General features: G+C 33.8%; 1 protein-coding gene across 2 annotated transcripts; it reads right to left on the reverse strand.

Moving 5' to 3' along the window:
- Window positions 1-241: 241 nt before the first annotated feature.
- Window positions 242-27,212, reverse strand: polybromo (protein). Of its 2 annotated transcripts, none has more exons than XM_068769326.1 (32): window positions 26,898-27,212; window positions 26,574-26,723; window positions 26,316-26,487; window positions 24,325-24,455; window positions 23,864-24,118; window positions 23,052-23,219; window positions 22,611-22,716; window positions 22,118-22,349; window positions 21,237-21,352; window positions 20,126-20,376; window positions 19,112-19,385; window positions 18,148-18,412; window positions 17,214-17,312; window positions 15,543-15,704; window positions 14,776-14,982; window positions 14,020-14,199; window positions 12,958-13,106; window positions 12,633-12,751; window positions 12,326-12,439; window positions 11,225-11,391; window positions 10,526-10,592; window positions 9,719-9,824; window positions 8,781-8,914; window positions 8,178-8,297; window positions 7,334-7,457; window positions 5,605-5,796; window positions 5,050-5,189; window positions 4,862-4,965; window positions 3,735-3,947; window positions 2,206-2,282; window positions 1,371-1,551; window positions 242-602 (listed from the first exon to the last, which is right to left on the reverse strand). In XM_068769326.1, the coding sequence occupies exons 1-32, from the start codon at window positions 27,021-27,023 to the stop codon at window positions 326-328; spliced, it is 5,178 nt and encodes a 1,725-aa protein (XP_068625427.1). In that variant the 5' UTR covers window positions 27,024-27,212; the 3' UTR covers window positions 242-325. The 2 variants fall into 2 exon arrangements, with proteins under 2 accessions (XP_068625427.1, XP_068625426.1); XM_068769325.1 differs by having other exon boundaries at window positions 1,371-1,563.
- Window positions 27,213-27,725: the final 513 nt, after the last annotated feature.

A 27,725-nucleotide genomic window follows, 5' to 3' on the forward strand; every position in this document is an offset into this window, starting at 1 on the left:
CACCTTTTGCGCCCTGCCACTTCGAACACGCGGAAACTCCAAATGTTATTAGTCCAGTCCCAAAAAAAAATACGAATTCACTGGTTTTTGTGGTGAATGTCATTTATTTAAAATCTCTATTTATTTCTGTATTTAAAATATCTTTATATTCATTGTCTCGTTGATCATCTTTATAATGAATTAAATATCTATGTATTTCATAAATAAATACGATTACGTAAATGGGTGAAATAAACTTAAGTAAAGTCAATAAACTTTATTATGATAATAAATTGGAGATTTGCAATATTCTGTCACTTAAATTCTAGTGATAAAAAAAAATGTTTCACATGTTCTTGTAGATGGCGAGCGCATCCCTCATCATGTAATCCCTCAACACGCAGAGAGCTTTCACTACTTTCGTGTTCTGATCCATTTTCTGTATGTCCGCCTCAGTGAGAGTCTTGTCCTGCGCCAAATACCCGTTAACCGCGTCCTCGGTCATCCATTGGGACAGCTTGTGGACGTTGAAGTGTACAGGGTCAGGGTTGGAGGGCATTGGTGTGAGTGACTTCTCCCACGGCGTAATGTACTTCTGTTCTGAGTGCAAACCTTCGATGTACCTGTACATAAATTGTTTTCAACTAATTAATCAATCGACTCGGTCAGCTAATCAATAAATTCATATTATGCTAAAAACCCTCTTAATATTTCAATTGTAGGACAGTATTTATCATCAACTATGTTATCATCATTATTTTAGCTGCGGAACATGCACAGCTGGACATAGATCTTTCCCATAAATTACCCAGAACACCTACTCGAAGCAGCCTGCATCCAGCACCTTCCGATATCAACTATCTAAAAAAATCTTGTAGTATTTAAAATCACAATTATTTCAACCATTTACTTCTACTAAACTATACATTACTTGTTAGAGTCCTCAACACGTGGATATCCATGATTACCTCTTTCACTAATTGACATTTGTCAATCGAACTGGAAGTAATCGAGTTACAATTATTATTTTAATTAGTAATTTAGAAAACCTCTCGTAGATACATTAATTATTTTAATATATTTTTATTGTAATTAAAGTCATATAACCATTTACATGACAAAGTAAAAGTTGAAATTTTAAAATCATCTTTATCATGTCAGCCGATAGGCGCCCGCTGCAAAGCATTGGCCTCGTCTAATATCGCCACGATTGCAGGTCTTGCACTGTCCGCGTTCAGCAACTTCCCGTGTCCGTAGTTATTTCGACATTCCACCTAGTAGGGACTCTATCAACTCTCTTACTTGCTAATGGTCGCTGGTCGAGAATTTCAGTAATCCTGACCCGACTGCTTGCAATTGGTGATGATGAATATATTAGAGAGTATAGACACCTGATATAAGCCTCAGAGTGCGTGAGGCGTTGCGCTCTGGGTGGCGCTGCCACGAAGATAGGTTCGGGGCCTGCGCGTGCGCAAGTCGTCGCACAAGAATCCCCGCCGCTCGCGGTCCCCACCCCGCCAGCGCCAGGCGACGGACTGTTGCGAGCCATCGGTGACATCCCCGATAGCGAAGCTGGATATATAACTGTATTAGTTCCCAAAGTTGTACCTTAATTCCCAAATGATTTGCTTCACTAACAGTATATCGGGCTTAGACTTGAAATCGGTTTCATTCGTCATAACATAGGTTGGAATATTTCAGTAACCTAGAACTTTACTATTAACGAGTCTAACTTTACAAGAAAGATCCAACACAAGTAAACAAATTCAACTTTCACAGCTGCCCTAATTGAATTTCCTTTTTTGGATTTTTTCCTTATTTGGATTCCACAGTCCGCTTTATCAATGGCTGATAATAATTTAAGGTCAGCTACTGTTACGTGTAAAAAATTTCAAATTTCTTATTCAGAACACAATGTCGAGACTTACACAGATAACACTTGATTGACAAACTATACTTTTTTTATATCAACTCACAAAACAATCAATTGATTAATTAAGCATTCAGTTCACTTTTTACAACAACCTTTTAACTCATGGTTGTAACACAGCCACAATGCTAATTTCCAATATTAATCTTTACATTTTTCCTCAAGTTTTGGGCATATGGTAGGAATGTAGCTTCAGGGCAGTCGGAACCAGTTAAACTTTGAAAGTAGTCTGAGAAAAAATCTGTGAATCTTTGGTCAATACAAATATATTTGAATAAGATAATATATTCATATACCTCCAGGAGACATGACGCCACTTCGGAAGTTGGTCAGGTATGTTTTTGCCGGTTTCTTACTCGAAGGCACGAAGTTCCTATCGTACAGACATAAATATTGAATGAAATATACGTAACTAACAATCTCAACCGCTTCGAACTTACGAACTAAATGAAAACTGCAGATGTAAATGCGACGGACTGAGCTCACTCTGTGTTTGGTACTAATCGGTGTAACATAACTCCTGAAAATGCCCCGTGGAGGGATGAAACACATGTTGAGTGATTTGACGGTAGCAGTTGTGTGATTCGCATTGTTTGCCACGTACGCATTTATCAGCGGGCTGGTGGGCGGTGCACTTTGTTGCACGATTACCACTGCATGTGCGGAAGTTGCTAAATATTGGTCCTTTTCTTACTTAGGATGGACTTCCGCAAGGTAACGCCTGATTCCATTAAAGAGATGAAAATGTAATTTGGAGTAATAAATGTTAGAAATAATATAATAATAATCAGGTATAGTTTATCAGGATTTATATAAAGAATAACAATAAAGTATAGTTAGTAGTAATGTATCAATATAATATAGTGAAATAAAAAGCAAAAAAAAACAATATTTTGTGAAAAATGTAACATCTGCAATAGAAATAAAAATTAATTCGTTAGAATAAGAAATATTGTGATAAACTGATAAAAACCCTGTACTGTGATAATTGAAGAGAGAATCAGAGGCGATGCAAAGAAGGAAATTAAGAATTAACGAGAATGTAAAATTTTAAGATGTGTGATGGAAAATGAATGAATGTTAATATAAAAATAAATAGAAGAGAATGACAAAAACTAACGTGAAAAAATTATTTAAGTCAAAAAGCCCGAGAAGTCCCCAATAACAGGGGCCATTAAAAAACGTTAATAAAAAGAAAAAAATATTTACAGAAAGAAAAATGTACGTGAACCACTGGTAGCCTAACCAATAGTCGTTCGTCGTAGGTTCGATTACCGGCAAGCCGCACGTTTTTTTTATTTGTGTTTGTGATGGACGTGAGCGAGAATTTTTATAGTAAACCAATCCCTCTTTGACCACCACCTCTCATTAACGCTACAGTTTCGACGACACAAGAGTCAAAGGAAAACACTATGAGCACAGAATATTAGAATAAAGTTAGAAAGACTATGATACTGAGTTAACATTAATATGTCCATTAACTTGCCTGCAAGTGTTGAGAGATGGGAGTTTCATTGGAGCTTTTATCTAAAGTTATACTTAAGAGAATTGTTTAGCCAATCCATCCTAAACTACTATTTTAAACTTTTACATTATACTAGTTTACTAAACTCAATTAATTTATATTTGTTACCATCAAAGACCAAATTATTAGTATTGCAGCAATGAAAACACTTGACAGAACACTATTTAATTTGTAAATACTCTTCTTATGCTCGACTTTAAAAATAAGTGAGATATCACCACATATAAAGTGTAAATATAAAATGAATTGTCTGAAATGATGTTGAAAAGGTTAAAAGTAGGGTAGAATAGGGGTGTGGACCTGGATCGCTCGTGGACTGCCATCATACGGCCGTTGCCCTTGTTGACATGGAGGTCGCGGACGTGGCGTAGCAGGCGTGGCAGGTTGGGGAACGGCGCCTGTCCCTTGCGGACGCGGGCGCAGCTGCGCCACGCGCACGGGTACTCGCCGCCCGCGCCCCCCGCACCGGCCCCGGACCGGTAGTGCTGCTGCACGTGACCCGCTAACGACGCGCATGCACACGGACAACACAGGTTAACGCACACGTACTTATTCACTGACACATATTTGCATAAAATATCGAGAACAGAAACAAGCCTTTCATAAAATTTCTTCATGTGACAACGAGATAATCGCAGTTAAGAAACCCTAGGATATGCAACAGTTCTTCTTAATGGTTTAATCTAGTGATTACATAGTTGTAAGTTCCGGAATGATCATTCATACATTTGCTACATAATGATGAATAATCACATATATATACGTATATATAAACTACAACAATAGATATAATTTATGTGTGTGTAGTTATTGTTGTAGTTTATGTATATATAATAATTTCCTATTGTAAGTATACAGTTTCTATTGCATCTGCTTCTGGCGAGCTTTTACAATTAAACAAACAAGAAACACGTAATCCAATGTTCCCCAACTTATACCCTTCCCTACTACCCTATGTAACTTATATAATTCTTATTTTAAAGCGAAAGGATCAAACTCGTATTGGACCTAGATTTTCGAATGCCCCCTTAAAAATCAAATTTAAAAAAACGTAAAAAAAAACGCAGAAAGTTTTACACTGTTAAGTGAATTTTTCAGATGACATATTTCATAAGGTACCCTAAAGACCCTTTCAATATGTAGAATATATACATATCAAATATATGTTGTACAATATTTGTCATATCTTCCGTATGTTTCAGGACACGTCATTTGCAACTTATTTGATACTTCTTTTTACACTTGACAAATGTACATCATTAGAAAAAGAATTGCATACTCACGCTCCAGTTTAGTTTTCTTTGTCTCAATAAAGGTTCCGATCACTGGCAGCGTAGGAATAGAATGTGTATGAAGTTATTTTTTAAATAAAATTTACAGTAGTTATAAGTGTAATTACTTAATTATAGGTACTTGCGAGATACATACTGTTTCCTCCGTCGCCTATACAATGTTCCATACAATCGCCGAGGTCCTCAAATTGGTAATCGCAAGTGTCCCAGGCGCATTCGTATGTCATTTCCATAGGGGTCTGAAAATATACAAAATAAAAAGTGGTGACATTTATTAAAACTTTACCAGTTAGTAATTAATTAATCTATTTATTTTAACGCACGTGTTGCGAGAGCTCCCTCATTTCCTCAGCCAGCTTGGCTGCGGTCTCTTCGTTGCAACGAGCGGCTCGCTCTTCCCAGCTCTGCTTAGTAGCGGCCGGCAAAGAGCGCCATTCGTTGCCTACTATACGAGATATTTCGCCTGGAACAAATTGATTCATTTTACGGATATGTTACAGTTACACTTAAATACCGCAATGTCTAAAAACGAAGGTATTTAAAAAACGGCCCAGAGAACAATGAAGAAGGTTATGCTAAGGAATGAAGATCCGCCGAAGAATTAGTGTCACCAGCGTAAATAAATTGCACGTTGAAAGTGGCAGTGGGTATTGACGGTTGCTACGAAGCCTCTGCGTGAGTAGGTCTATCGCTACATGGATAGACGACATATTTAAGAAACAGCAAAAGACAGGGGTTACTGGAGGGTGGCTTATAACTTTCAGTGTTCATCTATTGGTTGACATGATGATAATGAAATATTCAAGTCTTCGTCAGCACAAAAAAAAAAAAAATTCTAGAAAACAGAAAACCTTTTAGCCTATACACTTTGTACTCACCAAATGTCGACTCAGGATTGTTGGCAACAATTGCTTTTCGCACCTCGCTGGAATAGAGAATATAGCCGGTGACGATCTTCTGCTTCTGCTCTTTCTTCTTCTTGCTGCTTACAGGCGTCGCCGTAGCTGGATTGGAGCGCTCGTTGATCGCCGAAGGTGTCATGGAAGGATTGTATGGGTTGCTGTTACCACCTGTAATATTACAATTACCCATGAATGGCAACTATCGTTCATGTTTTCAAATCAATCTTTTAGCAAACAAACAGAACAATAGAGACTGATATTTTCTGGTGGGCTGTTTCAACTTTTAGGTTTGAACAAAATAAAAATTGTAAGATTATGGTCGAGTTTACATTTCATTTATAATGATATATTGATTGATTTGATTTCAGCGAAGAGTTTCTTTATTTTTCATGTTTAAATAATTGGTACATCAGAGTTTATTTTTATTTATCTTTCTCTAATTCTTGACTTTCGATAGTGTAATTATTAGCATAGATTGTATTTTGTATTGTATACGACGATTTCAATTTTTTTATAATCGAATTTATATATTACTAGCTGACCCGGCCACGCGTTGCTGTGAAAATTTAAAAAGTGGAAATAATTGAATTATACGGTATTTCGTTCACTACAAAATAAATTTAATTAATTTTATAGCGTCAACAACACGTGGTAATTATGCTGTTAAAATGTAGCTTATATGACACGTTTGTAGATTTACCATAGCAGCGCCATCTATTGATTACTTACTCAACCCAGTCGAAAGGTATCGACATCTGTTAGAATCATTTGGAGTTAACAGATAATTGTGACTGTCAAATAATAACAGACAATAATTAGCAATAAATTAAAATTGCGACTATAATTTGAGATTTAAACTATCCTATCTCTTCAAGTTAGATCGAACTGCACATGGTGTGCGAATTTTATTATAATCGGTTAAGTGGTTTAGAAGTCCATTGAGTATAAACATTGTGACACGAGATTTATATATATTAAGATTTTTATGCCGACATTTATGTATAACTGCATTTACTTACACTGACGGTGACCCAAGGTTCTAGGTTTTAAGTTATATGTGTTTTATTACAATATTTATGTAATGAAAATCACTGATGAAGCTATTTAAACAAAATTAAAATAAAGCAGTTTTTGAATTTCAATAAGTGCAGATGTATTTCAAAATCATTCAGATTTTTAGATGTAAGTTATGTTTGATGTGGGCAGTGGGAATACGCGAACCCAGAAAATTTAATGCATACATCTAACCTCTTTATATGTTACATAAGTTCTACGAAGACTAGGCCATAACTGTTATCTCACAATTGTATATTGGTATTTAGATATTTTTTTTTTATAAATACTGTCGTAATAAGACTTTTTTTTACAGATTCGAGCTGGAACAAAAATGTGTGTAAAGTTTGTGTTTTTACTGGTGAACCGCGTTATTAAAATATCGTCTAAAATGGAGGTAAGTATATTAGTTACTTTGCTAAAGGTGACTTTAATTCAGGCATTCGAATTGTTTTTAGAATTTTCAAGTTATACAGATAAGACGTGAAAACGAATATCTTATTTTTAAAATATATATTGGGATTCTGAGATAAAAAATATATTTCTTTATAGCTAACATATTATACATACATGTACATAATACATATTCGATTATAAATTGAGTTATTAAGTTTATCATTGTCTAAATAATTTTATGAATTACGATACTCGCCTATGGACAAGGGCGTAGCAGGAGAAGCCAACGAAGAATCATCGAGAGAGTTTTCTAGAATCATCTCAACATCTTGACTGCCTATTGTAGTGTTGATAAGGTTTGTGAACTGAGGTTTACCATCCTGTAAAGAAATTAAAATTAAAAATATCTTTATTTAAATAGGCTTTTGCACTCCCCTTCAATTGTCGTAAGCCTCCACCAGTTCGAAATGCTAAACTGCTCAGAACTGATCAGAAACTAAACAGTCGCTCTTTATAACTAACAATGTTTGAGACACAGTATAACCTCAACAGACACAATATAACCTCAACGATGTAAATAAGTCAACAAACTAGTTTCCACACATTTCTGTTAACTATAAACTTTTGAATGATTGAATAAAATTTTATTTAATAATACACTTTTAATTCTATATTTAAAATTAAGAAACATGTATGTAAACCTTTGAACCCATGAATGATTTATTAACTTTTTGAGAACGAAATTCGGGCGCTAAGAGTTTATTTTTATATATCACAGTTTTTATGCAAGTATTTAAGTTTTCATGCATAAATAACATGTTATTAAATATGCAACCGTTAGAATGCCAATTTTTTAAAAAACATTTCGCTAGGAATCTTTAACTTTTAAGTTATATAAGCCAGCACACCTCTCTTTGGTAAAATAAATAGATGTTTAATTTCAGCGACACTGTTCTATAACCAAAAACCCGTAAGACAAAATGCTATGAAAATAAATAAAATAAATCAGTCGGGCCGTTCGTAACAAAACGAAGGCAAATATTGTGTATTAACTAATCTTAAGTAATTAATATTTTTTGTGTTCATTAATAATACGTTACCATTGAATCAACATTGACGTTAGGGTTGAAAGGCTTCTGACTGAAGGCACTGGATGAAGAATGCACCTCCTGTGGCGTGGCTAAAGCAGGCGGACCCAGCGGTTTCGGGAAGAAGTAGATCTTGAACGAGAATTAATAAACCATATAAACAGAGATTTTAAAAGAAGGAATTTATTCATTAAATATAATAATTAATAGTAAATAATTAAGGAATTATAATTACCTGCTAACTTTTTAAATTAGATTAAAGTAAATAGATTTATTTTTTTGTTTACTTAACGCGTGTTGTGGTTGCCTATCAAACTGCAATTAGTCCGGTATTTTTTAACTACTTTATATTTGTGTAACATTATTAATTTTGTTGAGTTTTTAATAATGTAAAATAAAATCAAGAAAAAAGTTATACACACCTTCACAACATAGTTCTATGTTTTGACACTAACTAAATTTGGAATCCAGGCAATATTTTAATCCTTGACTATCATTGAGGACCCTTCATTTTTTGTCACGCCAATGTAGGCCTTAGTCGAGTCTCCCATGGACCACTTTGAAATTAAGGATTTAATACATTTATCGAGGAATGTTTTAATGGATCCAACTAACCTCATCAACGGTAACGTCCTTAGTGTGCTCGAACTTACGCAGCCCGGTCTTGAGCTTGCGGGCCACGCGGTTCGACTCGTCGTACACCGACTCGCACACGAACACGTCGCTCTCTGATATCTCTGTTGGGCGGCCTAAGACAGAGAATTTAAAATTAATAAGATAAATACTATGGGTAAATAAGTTGAATTATACCACATTTAAATATTTTTAGTAGCCAAAGTAGTTATATTTTGAGTTTGGTAAAATTTTTATCATCATTACTATTTCAGCCATAAAATGTGCACTGCTGGACATAGGCCTCCTCCATAGATTTCCAATAGAACTGGTAGGAAGCGGCTTGCATCCAGCTTCGACAACCTGAACATGGTCTTCAGTCTACCTTGTGCGTGGACGTCCTTCGCTGCCTTTGCCGTTCTGTGGTCTCTCCAGAACCTCAAAACCCCAGCGGACAACTGTTTTGCGCACTATGTGGAGTGCCTATTGCCACTTCAACTTGCAAATCAGCTGGGCTATGAGGGGAACTTTCTACTACAAATCTACAGATCTACTCATTTCTGATTGGAACTTTTTGACGCTTTTCTCTTTTTTTCCACCAATATCAATAACATGTGGTAATTTGGAAATCTGTCACTACAATTTTTTAAGTACAAGTATATAATAAATAATATTTATAAGAAAGCACCGTCTCCGTTGACACCGTCCTTTTTATGCCATATTTATCTGATTTTATTTTTGATACTTGTGTGATGTACCATCGTTTATTCCTATGTCCCTAAGATGGGGCAGAGGGCGTCCATAGTACGTCGCTATCTCGAGCGAGCGATGTATAATAATGATTAAAAAAATCTTTAAAATCATTCCAAAGAAAATATTATTCACTAATAAATTATAATAGTTTTAAATGTGTCATCTAATTTATCATATAAAACACTTACATTTGAGATAATCGTCATAGTCCAACACCGCACATTTTGCCACGATGCCCACCAGTGGACTAGTATCGTGCATTGTCGTTAACAGAACTTCTTGTTTATAAAACGGCTACAGAAAAAATGAAATATGTTTATTTATATACCAAATACATAATCATTAGAAAAAAAACTGCAATCAAAATGTAATGGGGAAACTATTGGTTCACATTAGGAACACTCTGATGCTGGCATTAGATCTTTAAGATTCACCAGTTTTTTGAGCTTGAACTTGTGCTCAAAAGGTGGGAATTCCCACCTCTCACCTATTCTTGTGACATGTCCTGCCACTGTAGTTAGTGCAGCACTAAACTTTAAAGCAAGTAGTCAAGTCACCCAAGACTCCTTTGGATATCTCAGATCTCCACCACTCTTGATGAATGTTAATAAAAATGAAAAAATGAACCTACAGAAGTTACTGAAACACGTTTTATAATTATTTTGTTTTGCAAATAGAAGAATGGCTCAGCTCACATAAGTCACACTAACATCAGACTTAGTAATTTTTTCTGGAAAATTGTAAAATGATCATTTTATACTAATTTTATACTATTACTAATTTGGGATATATGAGTTCGTTATAATGCAATTAAATAACACAAAATTGAAATTAAAGAAATTCTTTTCATTCTTAAGACAAACACAATTTTTATACCAAATAAGATAAAATTGTAGGTGTAAATCTCACAATTATACACACACAGGACAATTATATTAAAAGCATTATTTTTAAACTGTTTTTAAATAATATAAAGAACAAAGAACATAATTTACCTTGTTTATAATATTCGCTACTTCTGCCGGGAAGATGAGGAAGGGTCCGCGGAAGTAACATTTGTTGCTAAAACAAACAATCAGATCATTTATACTAAACACTTGTGTATATTGAGAACAATCCCAGAAGATCACAATTTAATGATACTAGAATCAAATTGAATTCCTTTATAATGGCGCCATTTAACTTAAAGCTATGAAAGTTCAAAACACATTGTGATTTAAAAAGAACCCACAGAGTTTTTTGTGGTTACTTTTAAAATATCCTTAATACAGTGGAGCGATTCATTTCCAAAAGCTTTATTATAATATAAAATTTCCCTCACAATATTATACGAATTTTTCTACAAGTGTTTGTTTATTGACCTTTTAAATTAATTTCATAATAATTCAAAACATTAAAAAGGAATGTTTTGTAATATAGTATACAGTTGCCCACAATAGAGTTACCTATTTAATGAAACTTAGAGAAAGTTATTTTTATATGACATTCAGGTCTCAGCTTAATGAGGGTTTTAATCTTTTGTTGCAATTCATTTCCAAGCTTTGTTAGCTATTTGTTTTTGTAGCTTTGTTGTTTAAAAATTTTTTTACATTATAAAAGCATTTTTTACAGTTTTTTGTGTAATGAACTTGTTAAATTTATTACAAAGTAGTACAGATGCCCACATAAGAGTTATATACTAAAATAATACTGACTCTCCCGTCTCCCATATGGTGTCGACTTGTGCTATCATCTGCTTGCCACCATCCGTCACCACGTAAACGTAGTCTCCGGTCTTGATCACGCCCGAGCATACCATGTTGTACTGCTCATAATACGTGTTCTCGTCATCAGTACCCAATGGATTGTACATTACCACGTCCTGAAAAAAAATATATAGTAAAAAATAGTTAAATTAAAAAAAAATCTTTATGATGTATGTTGACATTTTTGTATTACATTTTAAATTATATAAATGAAAATTCAATATCTTTATTCAAGTAGGCATTTACACATACTTTTTCATTATAACTTATTTTAGCATTATACACAGTAAGCTACCACCGGTTCGGAATGATGATGTGCTGAGAAGTTTTGGCTGGCTCTTCTCTCAGTCTCAGCCTCAACACTTGCTCTATTTAATTATGTTTAACATGTTTGAATATATAATATCAACCATGTATAAATAAGTCAACAAATCTTACTATACACATTTTGAGCAATTAAAAACTCTTGAATGCTGTAATGATGAAAGTTGAATAATGTAAAAAGATTTACTTAACTATCTATTTTAGTTTTATATTTAAATATAAGAAAAGAAAGGTTTAAGATATACTGTGGAACTTTGTTACATCTACATACACCTCAGAGCCATGAAGAATTTGTTGCCTTTCAGTAGACGAAATTAAAGAGGAGTTTATTTTTATCTCTTATATTTATCACGTGTCTGTCGCTATTTTTAACAAAAGTATGTAAATTTTATACCTTTAACACATACAAATTAGTATTTATCGTTTATTCTATAGGAATTAATTCAAATTGCTTGTTATATAGATTTTAAAGTCCACAAGTAAATTATAATAGACATATGTACATCTAGAGAAAGATATTTTGAGGTATACAAAGATGTTAAAATAAGTTAAGATAATAAATGACGTGTAAGTTTCAAAAATGTATTTTAATACATAATATATTTTTTAATATTCTGAACTGTCTATTTTGTAAAATTAGTTATGCTCTATATTTATCTTAATACGAAATACCTTGAGACAAAAGAGGCTAGTGGAAAGTTTAATTCACAAAACACTATAACTAACCGGTCTGTCTTTCTCCTGAATATTTTCCAACACCTCCAGCTCGGCCAGTTCATCTTTATGTTTTTCGACACGTTCTCGGAACACTGATACTGTTCTATTTGGCTCCAGAGGCACCTGCAAATTTATTTATTTATTTAAGAATCATATATGGCTTAAAGAAGGCTCAAGGTCAGGCCCAGTGAAATATGGAGAGGGCTATATGCTCGGAGCTTGCTGCAAGACCAAATAAACTTTCTTTTGCTCGTTCACGCATTCAATGGCAATTGGTTCGGTTTTTAAATAAAAGTAATATTTGTTCAAGCCTTACGTCTCTTGGTGTTAGAGTCGCTTCTTTCTCAGCCCCTTCCCACACCTTGATCTTCTTAAACCAGCGGTGTTTGGTGTTATACCGGCTTTCGCAAACATATACGTCTTTATCAGCATATCCTTTAACATAAAACATTATTTATCATTTTTCATTCACTAAAGTGACAATGCTTTAGCGAATAACAGCGCTATAGCGCTACCGAAACCGCTGTGTCGCGCCTTAGGTACATAATTTAGCAAATGAGTAAGATTGGTATATATTCCTTGTTGTGACCCATGTGATGATGAATCCATGATATTAAAGTTTCACACAATCAGGTGCTCACCTTCAGGGCGGAACTTGAAGTACTCCTTGACGTTCATGACGTAACAGCGGCCGATGACCTGGTCGAGAGGCACTGTGCGGTGCGTCTCCGTCTTGAACACCTCCTGCTGCAAGAACTTGCGTGTGCGCACGTGGAAAGTCTCTTGAGGCCTAAAGGAATAAGTACAGATATTGTTTCAGATATAAAAAAAAAACCTTAACTACAGGGAAAGGTTCTCTTTATCGTCCTATTGCAATCCATCCTTTGCACGAATTCCATTGTCTGTCAACAAAACGATTATTTGGGACATGGAAGATAAAATGTGGAGGTTGTGGCTAGTGGCAGCTACAGTATCTATTTTGCTATGTAATCTTCTTCTTTTTAGCCGATAGACGCCTAGTACAATATCTAATACATAGACCTCTCTCAAAGATCGCCACGATGACCGTTCTCGCACTGCCCGCATCCGGGGACTACCTTAACTATGTCGTCAGTCCACCTAATGAGGGGCCAGCCCACGCCGCGTCGAGCACGTGTCCGCTACTCGAAAACCTTGCGGTCGGTTGGACGAGAAGATATTTTGGAGCTTCCTAAATGCTGCCTTTCCAAGTTGGATTGTATGTATTATTTTAGTATTTTTAAGCACAATGTAATCGTTTGTGTTGGTGCTCTCATACACATAGATTATAAAATAAATAAAATAAATATAATTAATATTATTTACCAATAAGGTAAATGACATCATCTTAAATAAAATTAATAAGTGACAATCTGGAATACAACTATGTCTTATTACAGAAGCCATACTATTTAAACAGCTATTTATGTGCATATTTACATGTATATACATGGTTACAAATATTTATATATAAAATCATAGAAAAAATACTAATGCCCATTTTTAGCGAACACAAGTAACACAATACATATTACTTACAGTTCAATAGGAATCTCTTTGTACCAAAATTTAATTGATGACAGTCAAAATTCTAAAATCTCCAAAAACTACTTAGCTGATAATGTTTTAACAATAACTATCTCAATAATATCAAATTGTTCTCATAAGTTACAACAAAAATTCACCTGAAGTAAGGAATGCAATACATCATGGGAGTTCCTTCATTATTCGTCCAAATTCTCTCCACCTGCACAATCGCCGGTTCCTTATTGCCTTTATCTGGATGAATGTACACAAAGTCTCCCTTGTTGTATTGGGTTTTCAAAGGCGCACCTCCAGCCGGCATCGAGTCGTCTGTACTTGACCTAAAAACATTAATTCAGATTTTTAAAAACCTTTTAAGTATTTAATTAATATTTTTTGCATATCGCTGTCTTTTCAAAAGACTATTATTATTACTATATATTATATTATTTAAATATGTATAAGTGTAAAACAAATGAGTTTATGCACAAACTAGATGTACAAAATGTTTTATTTTTATTTAAAGCCGAAAGAACTATGCGGTAAATTGTTAGTTGTTAAAAAAACAAACAAAAATTAATGTAAACAAACATAAATTTAAAGTGAATGTTCACACCGCATACATTTTTCTTACAAAAAAATTAACTTGTGAAACAAATAAGGAAGCCCTTTTAACTAAAAAATATAAACTAAAAATAATAAACTAAGAAGTACTCTAACAACCAGCTTGTGGTTTCGGCTCGATAACCTTTTGACCCAACGTATGTCGGTTGCACATGTGATGTGTCCGGCCCGCTGTCACTTCAGACGAGCAATTCTTAGACCTATGTCGGTTAACATAATTCTGGGGATCTGTTCATTTCAGATTCGATGTTGCAGCAAAGCCTAATATTTTAAGAATTAAAAGACCAAATCACCTGGTCTCATCCTCATCATCATTTTCCTGTAAGAGTTTGCACTGTTTTACTAGCTCGACGCTTGTAGCTATAGCATCTCTGGTGAATGCGAGTGCAGGGGACTGGAGCACCCCCCGGCAAAGCTGGTCTCGCTGATCCGTAAAGTATGTTTGCAGTTCTACCGAATCTTCGAATATTTGACTGTCCGTCCGGGAGAGACGACGGGCTCTTGAAAACAAAATAAATATCCAAATTAAAAAATATTTTTATAACATGAGTTACGTGTTAACCTTATGAGTTCTAAATATTAAGGACTACAGGAGGGACTGCGCTAGCCACGCCTTTGATGATCACTGGATACGGGACACTTATAAGAGTAAGTAGCATAATCTAAACTGATCCGTGTCTATAAGGCGTTAATAGTAATAAATTCTTCTTTTCAGCCGATAGACACCCACTCCAAGGCACAGGTTTCCCCCAAAGGTCGCCACTATGACTGGCCTTGCGCTTTCCGTATGAAGCGACTACCCCCGACCCTGTGTCATATAGAGTAATAAATTACTGTAATCTTTTTGCACAAGATTAAATTAAAGAGATTTATTTCTTGAGTATTAACATTGCTACTTATTATAAACATTAAATTTAGCAGTTAAATTAGTAAAGAATACCCAATGTAACATTGTAAAAAAAATCGATAGACGCATGCGTATATCGAATTTAATCAAAGCCAATGACTTAGCATAAACATGTCCGCAGCGTCCAAAACGTTAAAGGTCTAGATATCATACCTTTCAAACACTGCAAACATGTCCTGTTGGAAATGATCGAGACGCTTGTAAAGGTTCTTATCAAGTCGTCGTTTCACCAAGTCCAGCGATATAGCACGAACTTTCTCGCCGTTGGACGCTTCGTCGTGTTCAGGTAGTTCAGCCATACTGTCTGAGTAACACCTGGAAAAAAATAATTATAAATAGTAAACTTTATTTAAAATACCGAGACAGCGTAATTCATATAACCATAACTGTTACAATTTTTATACAAGTGACCAAAATCACTATGTGGTGAGGTAAATCTTCTAGGAGAAAATTATTAACAAAATTGTTCCAATGTCGCAATTAGCTGACACTGATTTAAAAATTAAACGGTTTTCATTATTTATTTTAATATTTTTGTAACTCAGAGTCCATGATGTGAAAAAATATTGTTTGGGTTTCAAATATGTAAAAAAAAACAAAGAAAAACGAAAAATTAGTACGGTAGGCGGTTTGTTCCAGGACAGATACCAAATTAAATAATATTACATGATAAACTTCGTTAAGATAAGCATAGCAATACAACATTATAAAAAATTACGTCTTAAGTGGCTGTTTAAATCCGAATTCTCTTTAGAACCCTTAATTTACTTATTATTTTATAAATTTATTAAGCACATTCACGCGGTTGCCTGTGGCTTACGTCTGTCTATATTACTCTTCAGGGGATCACGGGAGATGCGACAGGGGCCTGTGTAGGCGTGACCAAGAAAATATAGTTCACTACTCATTCCGGTCCATAAACCTTTTTTTTGCTTTCGATAATGAATAAATAAAATTGTGAACTTGATTTTCGCCTATCATTTTAAGCAAAAACTTGCATAAACTATATACAGTAAATTAACCGAAGCAGATACTTCCATATTTAGATCTACTCTTCAATTATGTAGGTTTTGAAATGTATCTGTAGAGAATGCAGCGGCACCGACTAATGCTAATTAAAAGTGGTCTATAAATAAAAATCTGTGAAATAAAGTCTGACAACCTCTTACGTTGTGACCAGTGGCATGTAAGTCACAAGAAAATTGCCTAATGAGCCGATTTTAATTAATGGTATTGTTACAAACCAAGAGTTAGAGAACCCATTAAATAATAAACGCGGAACGCTAGAATCACGAAGCGTCGTAAACACGCGTGACCTTGAAGTTATTTATAGATTTTCGTGTACGGTTCTCGGAAATCCTAACAAAGTACTATCGCGAACTTACTAGAACCTTCTCCATAGTATAAATAGGTGTACTCCCCATGTCGACAGTTCAGAGTTGTTTTTTGCGTTATAAGATTAAGATCTATGGTCAGTGATATAAAGTGATATAAAGTGACTATTTGAGTTATTTGGACAGTTATTTCTTAAGCGATTTGAGAGCGTAGTTTGGGCTAAGCGAAAGTATACTTTGTGTTAAAGTAGGGGGACCATCTGATTTGTGAATTAAAGACTCCTTGTGAACCAGTGGTTTTTCATTTTAAATCAGAACCCACAGTATGTTGCAACTAAATAAAATCTACAAGGGTTCCATATTTATCCTCATCGGAGAAGACACCGCAAAATATGAGATTACATAACTAAGTTATTATTGTTAGCATTTCCTTTATTACTTACTTTTTACCATTTTATGGAAATATATTTAAAATAACACAGATCTTTACCTGCCCTCTTCATCTTGATGGTTGTAAACGGATGTAAAAAGGTTAAGTAGTAATTCTTGGACGGCGGCTGGCACGTCTGGGACAGCGTCATCATCCTCCCTGCGTCGAAAATGTTTATTTAGTAGAATATACTATTAAAGTTATCAATCCCGTAAAGTAAAATCTATGGAGAGGGCTATATCACTCGAAAAATTGCTCATCTGATGTGGCAATGGTTTTCAGGTAGCAACCACAGGGCGACACGAACTCGGACATAAGGCCGGGGAATGTCGCTGGTTGCGGGCTGCGCATTTTTTGCGGCAATTTTTACGGAAGGCCTATACCTTGTAATAGTCGTCAATCGGCTAAATTGACGATGATGATAGCCGCTGGAGCCTTAAGGTTCTGGAATAATAAGCACGAACCGGCAGACGCAACAAGACGTCTACTCACAAGATGGACAGACAATCTGGTTAAGGTCAAGTCAGTTTCAACTGGTCCCATTAAAATATATAGGGAACGTAACATCCTATGGCTGTAATCAATATCAAAACATAAAAAAACTGAAAAATTTTAATCTATGTCTAGTATGTCCTGTATAAGAAATCTCTGGATTTAACCTTACAAATTGCTTCATCATAAGTAAGAAAAGGACCAATATTTAGCCATTTCTGCACATGCAGTGGTAGTCGTGCAACAAAGTGCACGGCCCGCCACAGCCCGCTGATAAATGCGTATGCGGCAAACAATGCGAATTACACAACCGCCACCGTTAATTCACTCAACACGTGTTTCACCCCTCCACGGGGCATCTTCAGAAGTTATGTTACATTGATTAGTGCCAAACACAGAGTCAATTGACGTTGAGTCACTTGACTATAATTATACGTAATTAATAATAAAAGCGATTATAAATTAAACCAATGTTAAATAAATAATTTTCAAATGTGTGTACCTCAAAAGTTGTTTAGTTTGCAAGCAAACTCTCTGCAGTATCAGGGCATCTTTGTAAATCTGCGAATCCGGCTCATTATACTTGCAGGCATTATCAAACATCAGTATGAAGTCTGAAGCCAGCTCATTCACAGAGTTGTAGATCCCATTTTTAAGTTTGTGTGCAATCTTCTCCATGTCTATAGGGTTTTTAATTAGCTCATAGTAATCCGGATATTCAATTTTACTTGGAAGCTTCATAAAAATGAGGGCCAGTTGACGGTTAGCTGAAATAGGGGAAATAATTATCATAGACAATTGTAACCTCTCCGAATTGGAATTTGAAACCATCTATGAATTTGAAATAGAGCCAGATAAAAGTTTATACATAGTTAATTATAACCAAAGATTGGATACATATTTTATTAGGTCTACATAATAAACTACACCGTCATTCCAATAACTCCCGACAATTCCAATTTTACATACTTCTTTTTAAAGCCTTTCAAGGGCCGATTTTGTTTTTGAAAACAATTTACTGTACATAATTATTCCTGAGGCGATTTTAATAACGAATCAAAATACATTTAATACGAAAGTTAAGAAAAAGTCTGTTTAGGAAAATTTGTCGCAATTATCTTCACTTTACTTGTACATTTTCTACAGGTATATAGCATATGTAAGTATGTACTTATAAATTGTAAAAATAGAATAAAATATTTATCTACAGAAATATTTATGTATAAACATAATGTATATACTTTTCAGAGGATGTGTTTATGTACATATATGTGTGTGTATATACGAGTATATTCATATCTTCAAAAATTAATTCGTATTATAAAAAATATAATATATAATATTGTATTTTAAAAAAAGTCCTCTCCATAATAAGCCGACTATTCAAATTAAGGTATACATATTCAAGCATCCTCCAATTATAATTGATCCAATGTTTACAAAACACAAAAAAAATTATTAAAAACCTTTAGGGTCCCTATAATCACGAATCGCGTCATACAGTGTCCTCAACTTCTGTTCAAAGGGAGACAATTGTCTAGACTTGACAGGCTTAATGGTCTTGAGCGGAGTTTTCTTCTCGTAACTTGCACTGAGCTCCCGCAACTTCTCGTTCATAACGCGCTCCAGTAAATTAGCATCTTCATATATCATGGAGCCTTCTTCGTTAAATTGACGACAGTTTGAGAACATCAATCTAAAGTCAGATACCATCTCTTCTACGCTGTTGTAACGATCGTTCTGCAATATTTAATACAATTATAAAAAATAATTATTTAATAAAACAGACCATTCAATGATGTACCGCATGGAATGATATACCGCTGAATATAAGACATGCTAAGCCACTACCTATTTTCGAGAAAATGTTTTTTTTTATGGTCCCTGCTATTGGACCTCTCATACTGATTTTTAGCACAGTCATTAGTTCTCTTTTATTAAATTTCCCACATACTTTTATTTTACGCTTTTCCATCATTCCTCTTAAAATCTTTCCATTTTCTTTTTACATCCTACAATTCTACCATTCTATTTCGTACCAATTTTACCTTTTATTTATTCCCATTTTTTAAAGAACGCCTCCTTGCGGATGTAATTTTATATCATTGTCAATAATAGATTAGTTTGCGTGATTAATTCAATAATCATTCAAATTGTTGGAAACATCCCTTGCATTAAAATAATGCCTTTAACTGTCATAGTTATTTTTTTATATACTTTTTCTTATAAGGAATGATGAATCAATCAATGATTACATACTTTGTTGAGCCAGCAAAAAATTAATGGTGTACTGCATATTTAACAAACAATTTTCTAATTAAATATGGTAAAAATATTAATTCGATCATTTAAGTTAGCCGATAGAGGGTCAAGGCAAAGGCTTTCCCCAAAGATCGTCATTATGATTAATCTTGCGCTGATCGCTTCCTGGGATGCTTCTCGCGACTTTCATTATGCCGTATCATAAAAAAATATGTTACCTTAATATTAGCTTCAATAGTAATCATATCTATTGGCCTATCGATGACATTGTAATATTCAGGATACAATTTCTTGCTAGGTTTTTCCATAAATAGCAGCATGGGTTGCCGTCCATCCGAACAGGTGAACTCCACCAGATGCTTGGATATGTAGTGAAGCTTTTTCTTTAACGGCAACGATGACTTCGATATTGACGGCGTTGTTGCTGGGGATGGTGCTGCTACTGGTAACGGGTTCAGACGAGGACGTCCTGTTTTAAAACATACATGTTGTTTGTGAAAACAAATATAACTTACATTTAAGTTTACTGGAGTATTATATGCAATTAGACGTTGGATTTTTAATGTTATGTACACTAATACCTCGCTTTGCGTCATTTCATTTTGCGTTTTATCGACAATGCGTCGCTTCGTAATTAGTACTAATTTTCACTGTGTGTCTTAGATTTTCTACATTGCGTTGTTTTGGGTTTGAGTCTTTACATGGTTTGCTATAGAAAATCTAAATTTACTTTGCGTCGTTTTAATTTGCATAGTGGTTTTTTGGTACGTAACCACCAAGTGAGGTATTGGTTAATTAGATCTAACTTATTTTGAAGTAATCACCACTTGATTTCCCATAAACTATTTAATAATTCAACATTTCTTTCACAGGACATTTATTAGTGGATGCAAGCTTCCTCTATATTTCCAACAACACCCATTGAAAGAGGCATCCAGCGTCTTCTTTTTTGCTTTAAAAATGCCTATCTTTGCTCTCCACTTAAGAAACTTAAGGCTGTAGAGGCGGTCCCTTTTAAGTGCCATGTGGCCTGCCAGCTGCCACTTTAATTTGCTAATCCGCTGAGATTTCTGTTACTTTAAGTCATTTACGCATCTCGTGTTGATTCGATGGTGAAGAGATTCCTCGCATTGTCTATAGCTCATTAAGATTGTCTCTGTATTGAGTCCGATAATAAAAGACTATGTTTCAGAGTCATATATCATGAATATGATAGAAACAATTTAAATTATTTGAATAAAATTCATGGAAACTAATTTTATTCCATTTCTTATTATAATAAAAATATTAAGAATTAAAGGTTAGATAGATTGTTACAGAATACCATACCCCTCGGTCTAGGTGTAACTACTTGTGTCTGGTTTTTCACAGAAGAGAGACTTTCATCATCGCTTGACGAACTTTGAACAATATCGAGGAGTTCTTGAACACGTTGCTGCATTAACCTACAATAAAATTAATTAATATCAAGGTAGTATAACAAAAAACTCATCACAAAGATGACAGCTTAAATGAAGTTGCCAATAGTCAATATGAATATTAAACAAGTAACAGATTAAGTAAATGCCATAGGGCCTATGCTAACAGCTTGTACATATCCCAATCAGGTGGAATTCATATTTAAGGTAAGTAGGGATTTGAGCTGTAAGCATTGTTAAGACTAAACAGTGAATTCTAACACTGATTAATGTGCTAAAACACTAAAACACAACATGCATCCGAATATCTGTTCTTTCATCATTAATAACATCCTAACTCACAACCCCAGTGTTAAACTCACACTGCAAAGCATTGCCTCCCTTTTGGGCTACTATAAGTGTCGCCAACCATTTCTGAAGTACTGCAGAAAAACAATAAAATTCTCTCAATTACCTCCAATTGAGAGAAATAAGAATTAAATCATACCTATTAAAAGTTGAAAGAAGAGAAGAAAGTTGAAAGGCGATGGTTGAATGACAATAATGCTTTTGGAGTGAAAAATTATGTTGGATGAAAGAAAGAAAAAAACATGTAAAGATACTGTGAAAGAAGAAAAAAGACAAATGTTAAAAAAGTAGTAGTAGTACTAGTATTTCAAACATATTTTCATATAGGCACATTCTATATAACTGTGTTTAATTATTCAAATTTATGTCTCCCTTTATTTTACACACAAACAAAACAGTAGCTAAATTATACACTAATCTTTGTCAGCAAATAGGCATTTTCACCTTTGCAGCTTGACTGCATCCTTGTACAGTCTTGAACTTGGAACATTATACTGCTTAGCATTTTCGAACATAATATTCATATCCCCTGCAACTTCTGACAGCGTACCGTAACCTCCTTTTCGTATTTTATTCCTGATCTGGTTCAAAGATACTGGATTCTTTATTTCTTTGTAGTAATCTGGATAAGCCCGGCGTGAAGGTAACTTCCAAAAAGGTTCCGCCATGATTGAACCTATAAATTAATAATCAAATTTAATTAATTAAAAGCTTTAAAGGAGTTTGTCAGCAAAATGCTTTATTTAAAGTTATATCTATTTTCTGTTCAAAGTAATCAATCCGAAATTTATTAATTTATTTAATATTAAGATATTTAATTAAACAGTATAAATCAACACCACTGTATTATTGCTAACTTTATAAAAGTAGTTGAAATAAGTAATAAATAAACTGTGGAAGTAATAAAATAGAATAATATATATCTAAAATAATTTACCACTAGGTCCGAGGTGATTTTTAACAGTCTCCAAAAGTTTCCATTGTGGAGAATCTTCATTTTCACCTTTATCATCGTCACTGTCTCCAGCACTGTCTTCAGAGTGCTACAAATATAATCCGAATAATAAAAAACACGCATTTTTAACCTTTTTAAATTACGTGATGATTATTGGCTTGCCTGACAATTATTATTTAGTATTTAGAACAAAGAATTGTTGTTTGGCAGGCAGATTTGTCTTTAGTTGACGCATTGAAATTTTCGTATGAAGCTTTTTTCTGTTAAAAATATTGCCAGAGCCCAATTTGCAACAACATTGGTTTATTCATAAAAAATAATCTCTCCTGTTATAATTTTTAAAGGTCTAAAATTTTTTAAGCCATAACACTATTTCATGATGATGTTGAAGTAAAACAAAATTATTCGTTACTAAATAATCACCTTAACTTCTGGCTCAGGTTCTGAACCCAATGGCTCCATAATAGCCAGAGCGCGGCTGCTTGGAACAGGACCCACTCGAGACGAACGCTTGCTTCTAATGCGCTCAGAAGTCTTAGCTGGACCACTTCTTCCATGCTGATCAATCTCTTGCTTTCTTACTTGAATTATCTGATAATTTTTATTAAAAGCTACTAAATAGATTGAATTACATTCTTTGTTGAACTATTATTATAGATATTTTTAGTGCTAAAATAGGAATTATAAACAAAAACACATTTTATATTTGGTGCAATGACCAGCACCACCTATGAATGTTATGAACAATGGTCTGCCATTGTTCATAATTTTCCTTACAACAATTATTAGGCAACAATTTTGACTGGAAAATTCAAAGGTGAAAATGTACTGTTAACATGTTTACCAATGATCCCGACAGATATGCCATTTAAATTCAAACGTTTGCAGTTACCGGTGCGACTTGCTTTCACAATGACTATCAACAAAACACATAAACAATGGTTACGAGTCACATGGACAGCTAAGAAAACCCTCTAATATATTTGTTTATGCACTAGATGTGAAAACAAAAAATATTGTGTATCACATAGCGCTTCAAAAAATATCGAAGTTGAAACAAAATGCTGCAAAGTCACAACTTTTTAGAAATGAACAAAATCAAAAAAATCACTCTAAAGGAATTAAATATTTGTAAAATGCTTTTCCTTCAAATTTATTTAGCTTAGTGGCATAGCCACGCGCGCAGAAGATAGCTAATATACAGATAAAAATTAAAATGTAAAACGGCAAGTTACCTTTTTTAGTGTTTTAGCATCTTTGTATATCTGACTTCCAGGTTCATTAAAAAGGCAAGCGTTTCTGACCATTAGAAGTAGATCTCTCTCTAGTTCCGAAAGATATGAATATTCACCAGCTTGAATCTTCTGAGCTATTGTCTTCAGATCTATAGGAGAATCAATGACATTGAAATATTCTGGATATCGACGTTTCGACGGTAGAAACTGGAATGCTGGATACAATGGCCGACCATCAGCATTTGCTGACATTACCTAGAAATTATTGAAAATTCTAGTATCAAAATAGCACATTAGAATAATAATCATTGTTTCAGCCACTATCAGACATATACCTCCCCCATCAATTTCCAATAATAATTGTGGAAAGTAGTCGGAATCTAGGATCTACCAACAAACAAAGTTGTCTGTCCGCCTAGTTACATAGTTTTTAGTCATAATAAATGATCATATACACTCACAGCATTAAATAATTCTTCAAAAATATTGTCATCTTCATTATTTGTAGATGTCTCCGATAAGTCCTCAGCGACATCTGAACGTCTGCTTGATGATCCATTACGTGAGACCTTTGGTGTTTTTATTTCCTCACCTGTAAATGTTTTTGAATGTTCTATGTTAAACAAAAACTTAAAACCCGGTATAAATGTACAATATATAATAAATGTATACATTTGATTTATCAAATATTCAATATGGTATGACTTGATAAATTCACTTCAGTGTCAAAAAATTTTCAGGTTGCAAAAACATATATTAAACCTTTGTAATGTTATATTTTTTTGTTATTTTTGATACCATAGAAAAATCAGTAAATAAATCATGTAAATGTAGAACCCTCTTTGTGTTTATGATAAAATATTTTACCAAGCACATATTTAATTTTTTTTCTTTTACACACATTAATTATCACAGAATGTTTTCTTACTGGACATATCCACCAATTTATCATATTTCTTCTATTAAACTTATTTAACTCAACTTGAAATTTCTTTATTCAAGCAAGCATTTTCATGCACCATCAACTTTTAAATCACCAATTATTTTAACATAACATAGTAAACTATCACCAGCTTGGAATAATCTGCTGCTGAGAAGAGCTAGCTGGAAATTCCCACATTTTGAATTTAAAATTTACCAATGTTTGATGTATTATAATATCCAGTATACAAATGAGTCATTGACCTGATCAACTTTTTATTAAATGTTTATAATTATAATACCCAAAAAATATTAGAGCCAATTTTTTTTATTTAATTCTGTGTACCACAACAACAACATGCTCTGCTCACTGTCAAATTGTCTGAAACAATATGGTTGTTTTCTTTTCCATTATCCAATGCATGGAGAACATAACACTTCTAATAATATGTAATGTCTCTTGGTACATAAACTCTGAGATTAGCTAAAGGCTTTTAAATCTTTTTTAAATTTTAAAGAAAGGTTCACCTAAAGGCAAAAGTCGAGGAAGAGATCTGAGCATTTACTAGCATTGACTAGCTAACCATTAAAACCGCTTTGCAACTTAATCTCTATAAGATCCTGGAGCTACCCCTCACTAATCATCTGTTTATAGATAGTACAAACAGATTTGGATAAGCCTTAAAGGAATAAAATAAATATGCCGTTTGTCCATTAGCATTAACAGCTTCACCAGTTTGTGAGGTGATAAAGTTCTAACAGTACTTAGCCTGGATACAAAGACTTGGTAGTAACAGCTCCTAGCTCAAACTATAACTAGTGTTACATAAATTTCACACTGACAAGATAGGTTATTAGTCATATTTAGATAGATTATGTGGACACTGCGGGGTAACTAAAGAGGAGATCTTGGCTTTTATATTGTTTTGAAGGCAGGAAACATCAATATAACTGTCACACACAAAAAGTTAAGAAAAGGTTCAAGAAGTTGGTATGATTAAAATCCACTAGAATGAGTATACAAATTATAGTTTTGTAACAACATTTTGTAACAAATTGACAATGTCATTAATTTTAAACTTTCAAATATCAAATGAATACATACTAGAATGTTTGATTCAATATTGATGAAGATTTTAAAAGTCAATACTGGGGGCACTCTAAGCTAGTCTACATCCTGAAGAGAAGTGAAAACATGAAGACTCATAATAGTGAGAACAGTAGGGAGAGTACTGGCTGAGTTTCTTTGCATGAACTCTAGAACATTTAAGGGTGTAATTTTGGTGAATCTGCATTTGCCTATCCCCATCACACAGTTTTGACAATATATTCATGTGTGCTTGAGAGGACCAAACCACAACTATTACATATAACATTACTATCACGTTGTAGCATTAATTTCAGAGTAGATACTTCTTTGGAAAACAAATTATCTTGATCAAAAAAATTGCATTATTGTGATAAGTATAATAGATATTTTATAATTTTATGACACAGCAATTCTATGTGATTTAGTGAATGTATACATTACCATTTTCAAGAGTATTTCTACTCTGTGTATAAAGTTTCCATAAATCTATAGCATCTCTGTACTCAATAGAGTCAGGTTTGTAGAAGGCTTTGGCATTATTTACAAGTAATTCAATGTCAGCCGATAACTCCTCGATATCTTCATAAGTATCAGTTTTAAGTTTTTGTTGCACCTAAAAATTTATGTCATCAATATACATAAAGCTTTATTGCTTAGATGGACTGCGTTCAAGACACAGTGCAATGTTATGGTACTTACCCTTAATAAGTCAATAGGTTGAGATACTACTTCATAGTATTGTGGCTCCTGCCGTCTCTTTGGAGCACGTATGAAAGAGTCGCACAGTAGAGATCCATCCTCTTTTTTGTAAGAACGAATGGTATCGTACAACTGTTGGCATATTTCACTCTAAAAATGTAAATTCTTTTTACACTTATTTTGACAACGAACTTTTTAGCATCTAATGTCGACTTATATAATTTTATAACGTCTAAATCTATATACCTCCCCGAGTAACGCATATAACACTAAAGGAAAGCGAGTATTGTTTTTGATAGTTATGTTCTGAAATTAATAACATACCGGCTCTAACTTCTTTTTTTTTCGTGAAGGTGGCGGTCCAGGATTACTCAGTTCTACCCCGTCATCACTATCATCGCCGTCAGCTCCTCGACTAGCCACTGACGACGCTCGGCGCCTTTTACTCATTTTAATTCAAAACAAATTTACTGGCGTCACTATATTATGAAGAACCTAAAAATATTGTGAGACAAAAGTTCACATTGATATTTTAACACTGTAGAATATTAAGTATAATAGTTGTCATCACGATTATTAATCAATGTATTACATGCTAATTAAATACAAATCACAACAAACAAATCTTATAAAACTTGATCATTTACTAGAGGCCATATTTGTTTGTACGAAAATCGATTAAGTGAAAACGGAAGAATCGATTATTTTTATGTTCATTGTAGTAACTAATCCTAGACGTAAATTTATTAACAAATATTATAAAGCTTTATACATAACGATTACTTTAATTTTTATAATTCAGATATCAATTTTGGCCGATTTTGGAGAGTCGAAGTAAGAATTTAGGCTTACTAAATAACATAAATAATGTTCTTGCTAAAAAACGTTCGTTACGCTTTCATTGCAGTATTTTAAAAAAATGTCAAACAACGTTTGTAGAACACAAAATTGTAATTAAATTATAAATGACTTCATAAAAAATAGCGCACTTTGGGAATGATGTGTTCACCTCCAGACCATTTCAATGTGTATCATACATGCAATTTCATATTATCATATTTTACATATCTTCTCAGGTCTGTCACTTCATTCAAACTAGAGATAAAATCAGCCGTCAACAATCGATGTAATCTATGGCATATTCATTAATAT

The sequence above is a fragment of the Battus philenor genome, unplaced genomic scaffold (assembly GCF_028537555.1).
Source record: "Battus philenor isolate CCGP_79_NKW_IND1 unplaced genomic scaffold, ilBatPhil1.0.hap1 SCAF_28, whole genome shotgun sequence".
NCBI lineage: Eukaryota > Metazoa > Arthropoda > Insecta > Lepidoptera > Papilionidae > Battus > Battus philenor.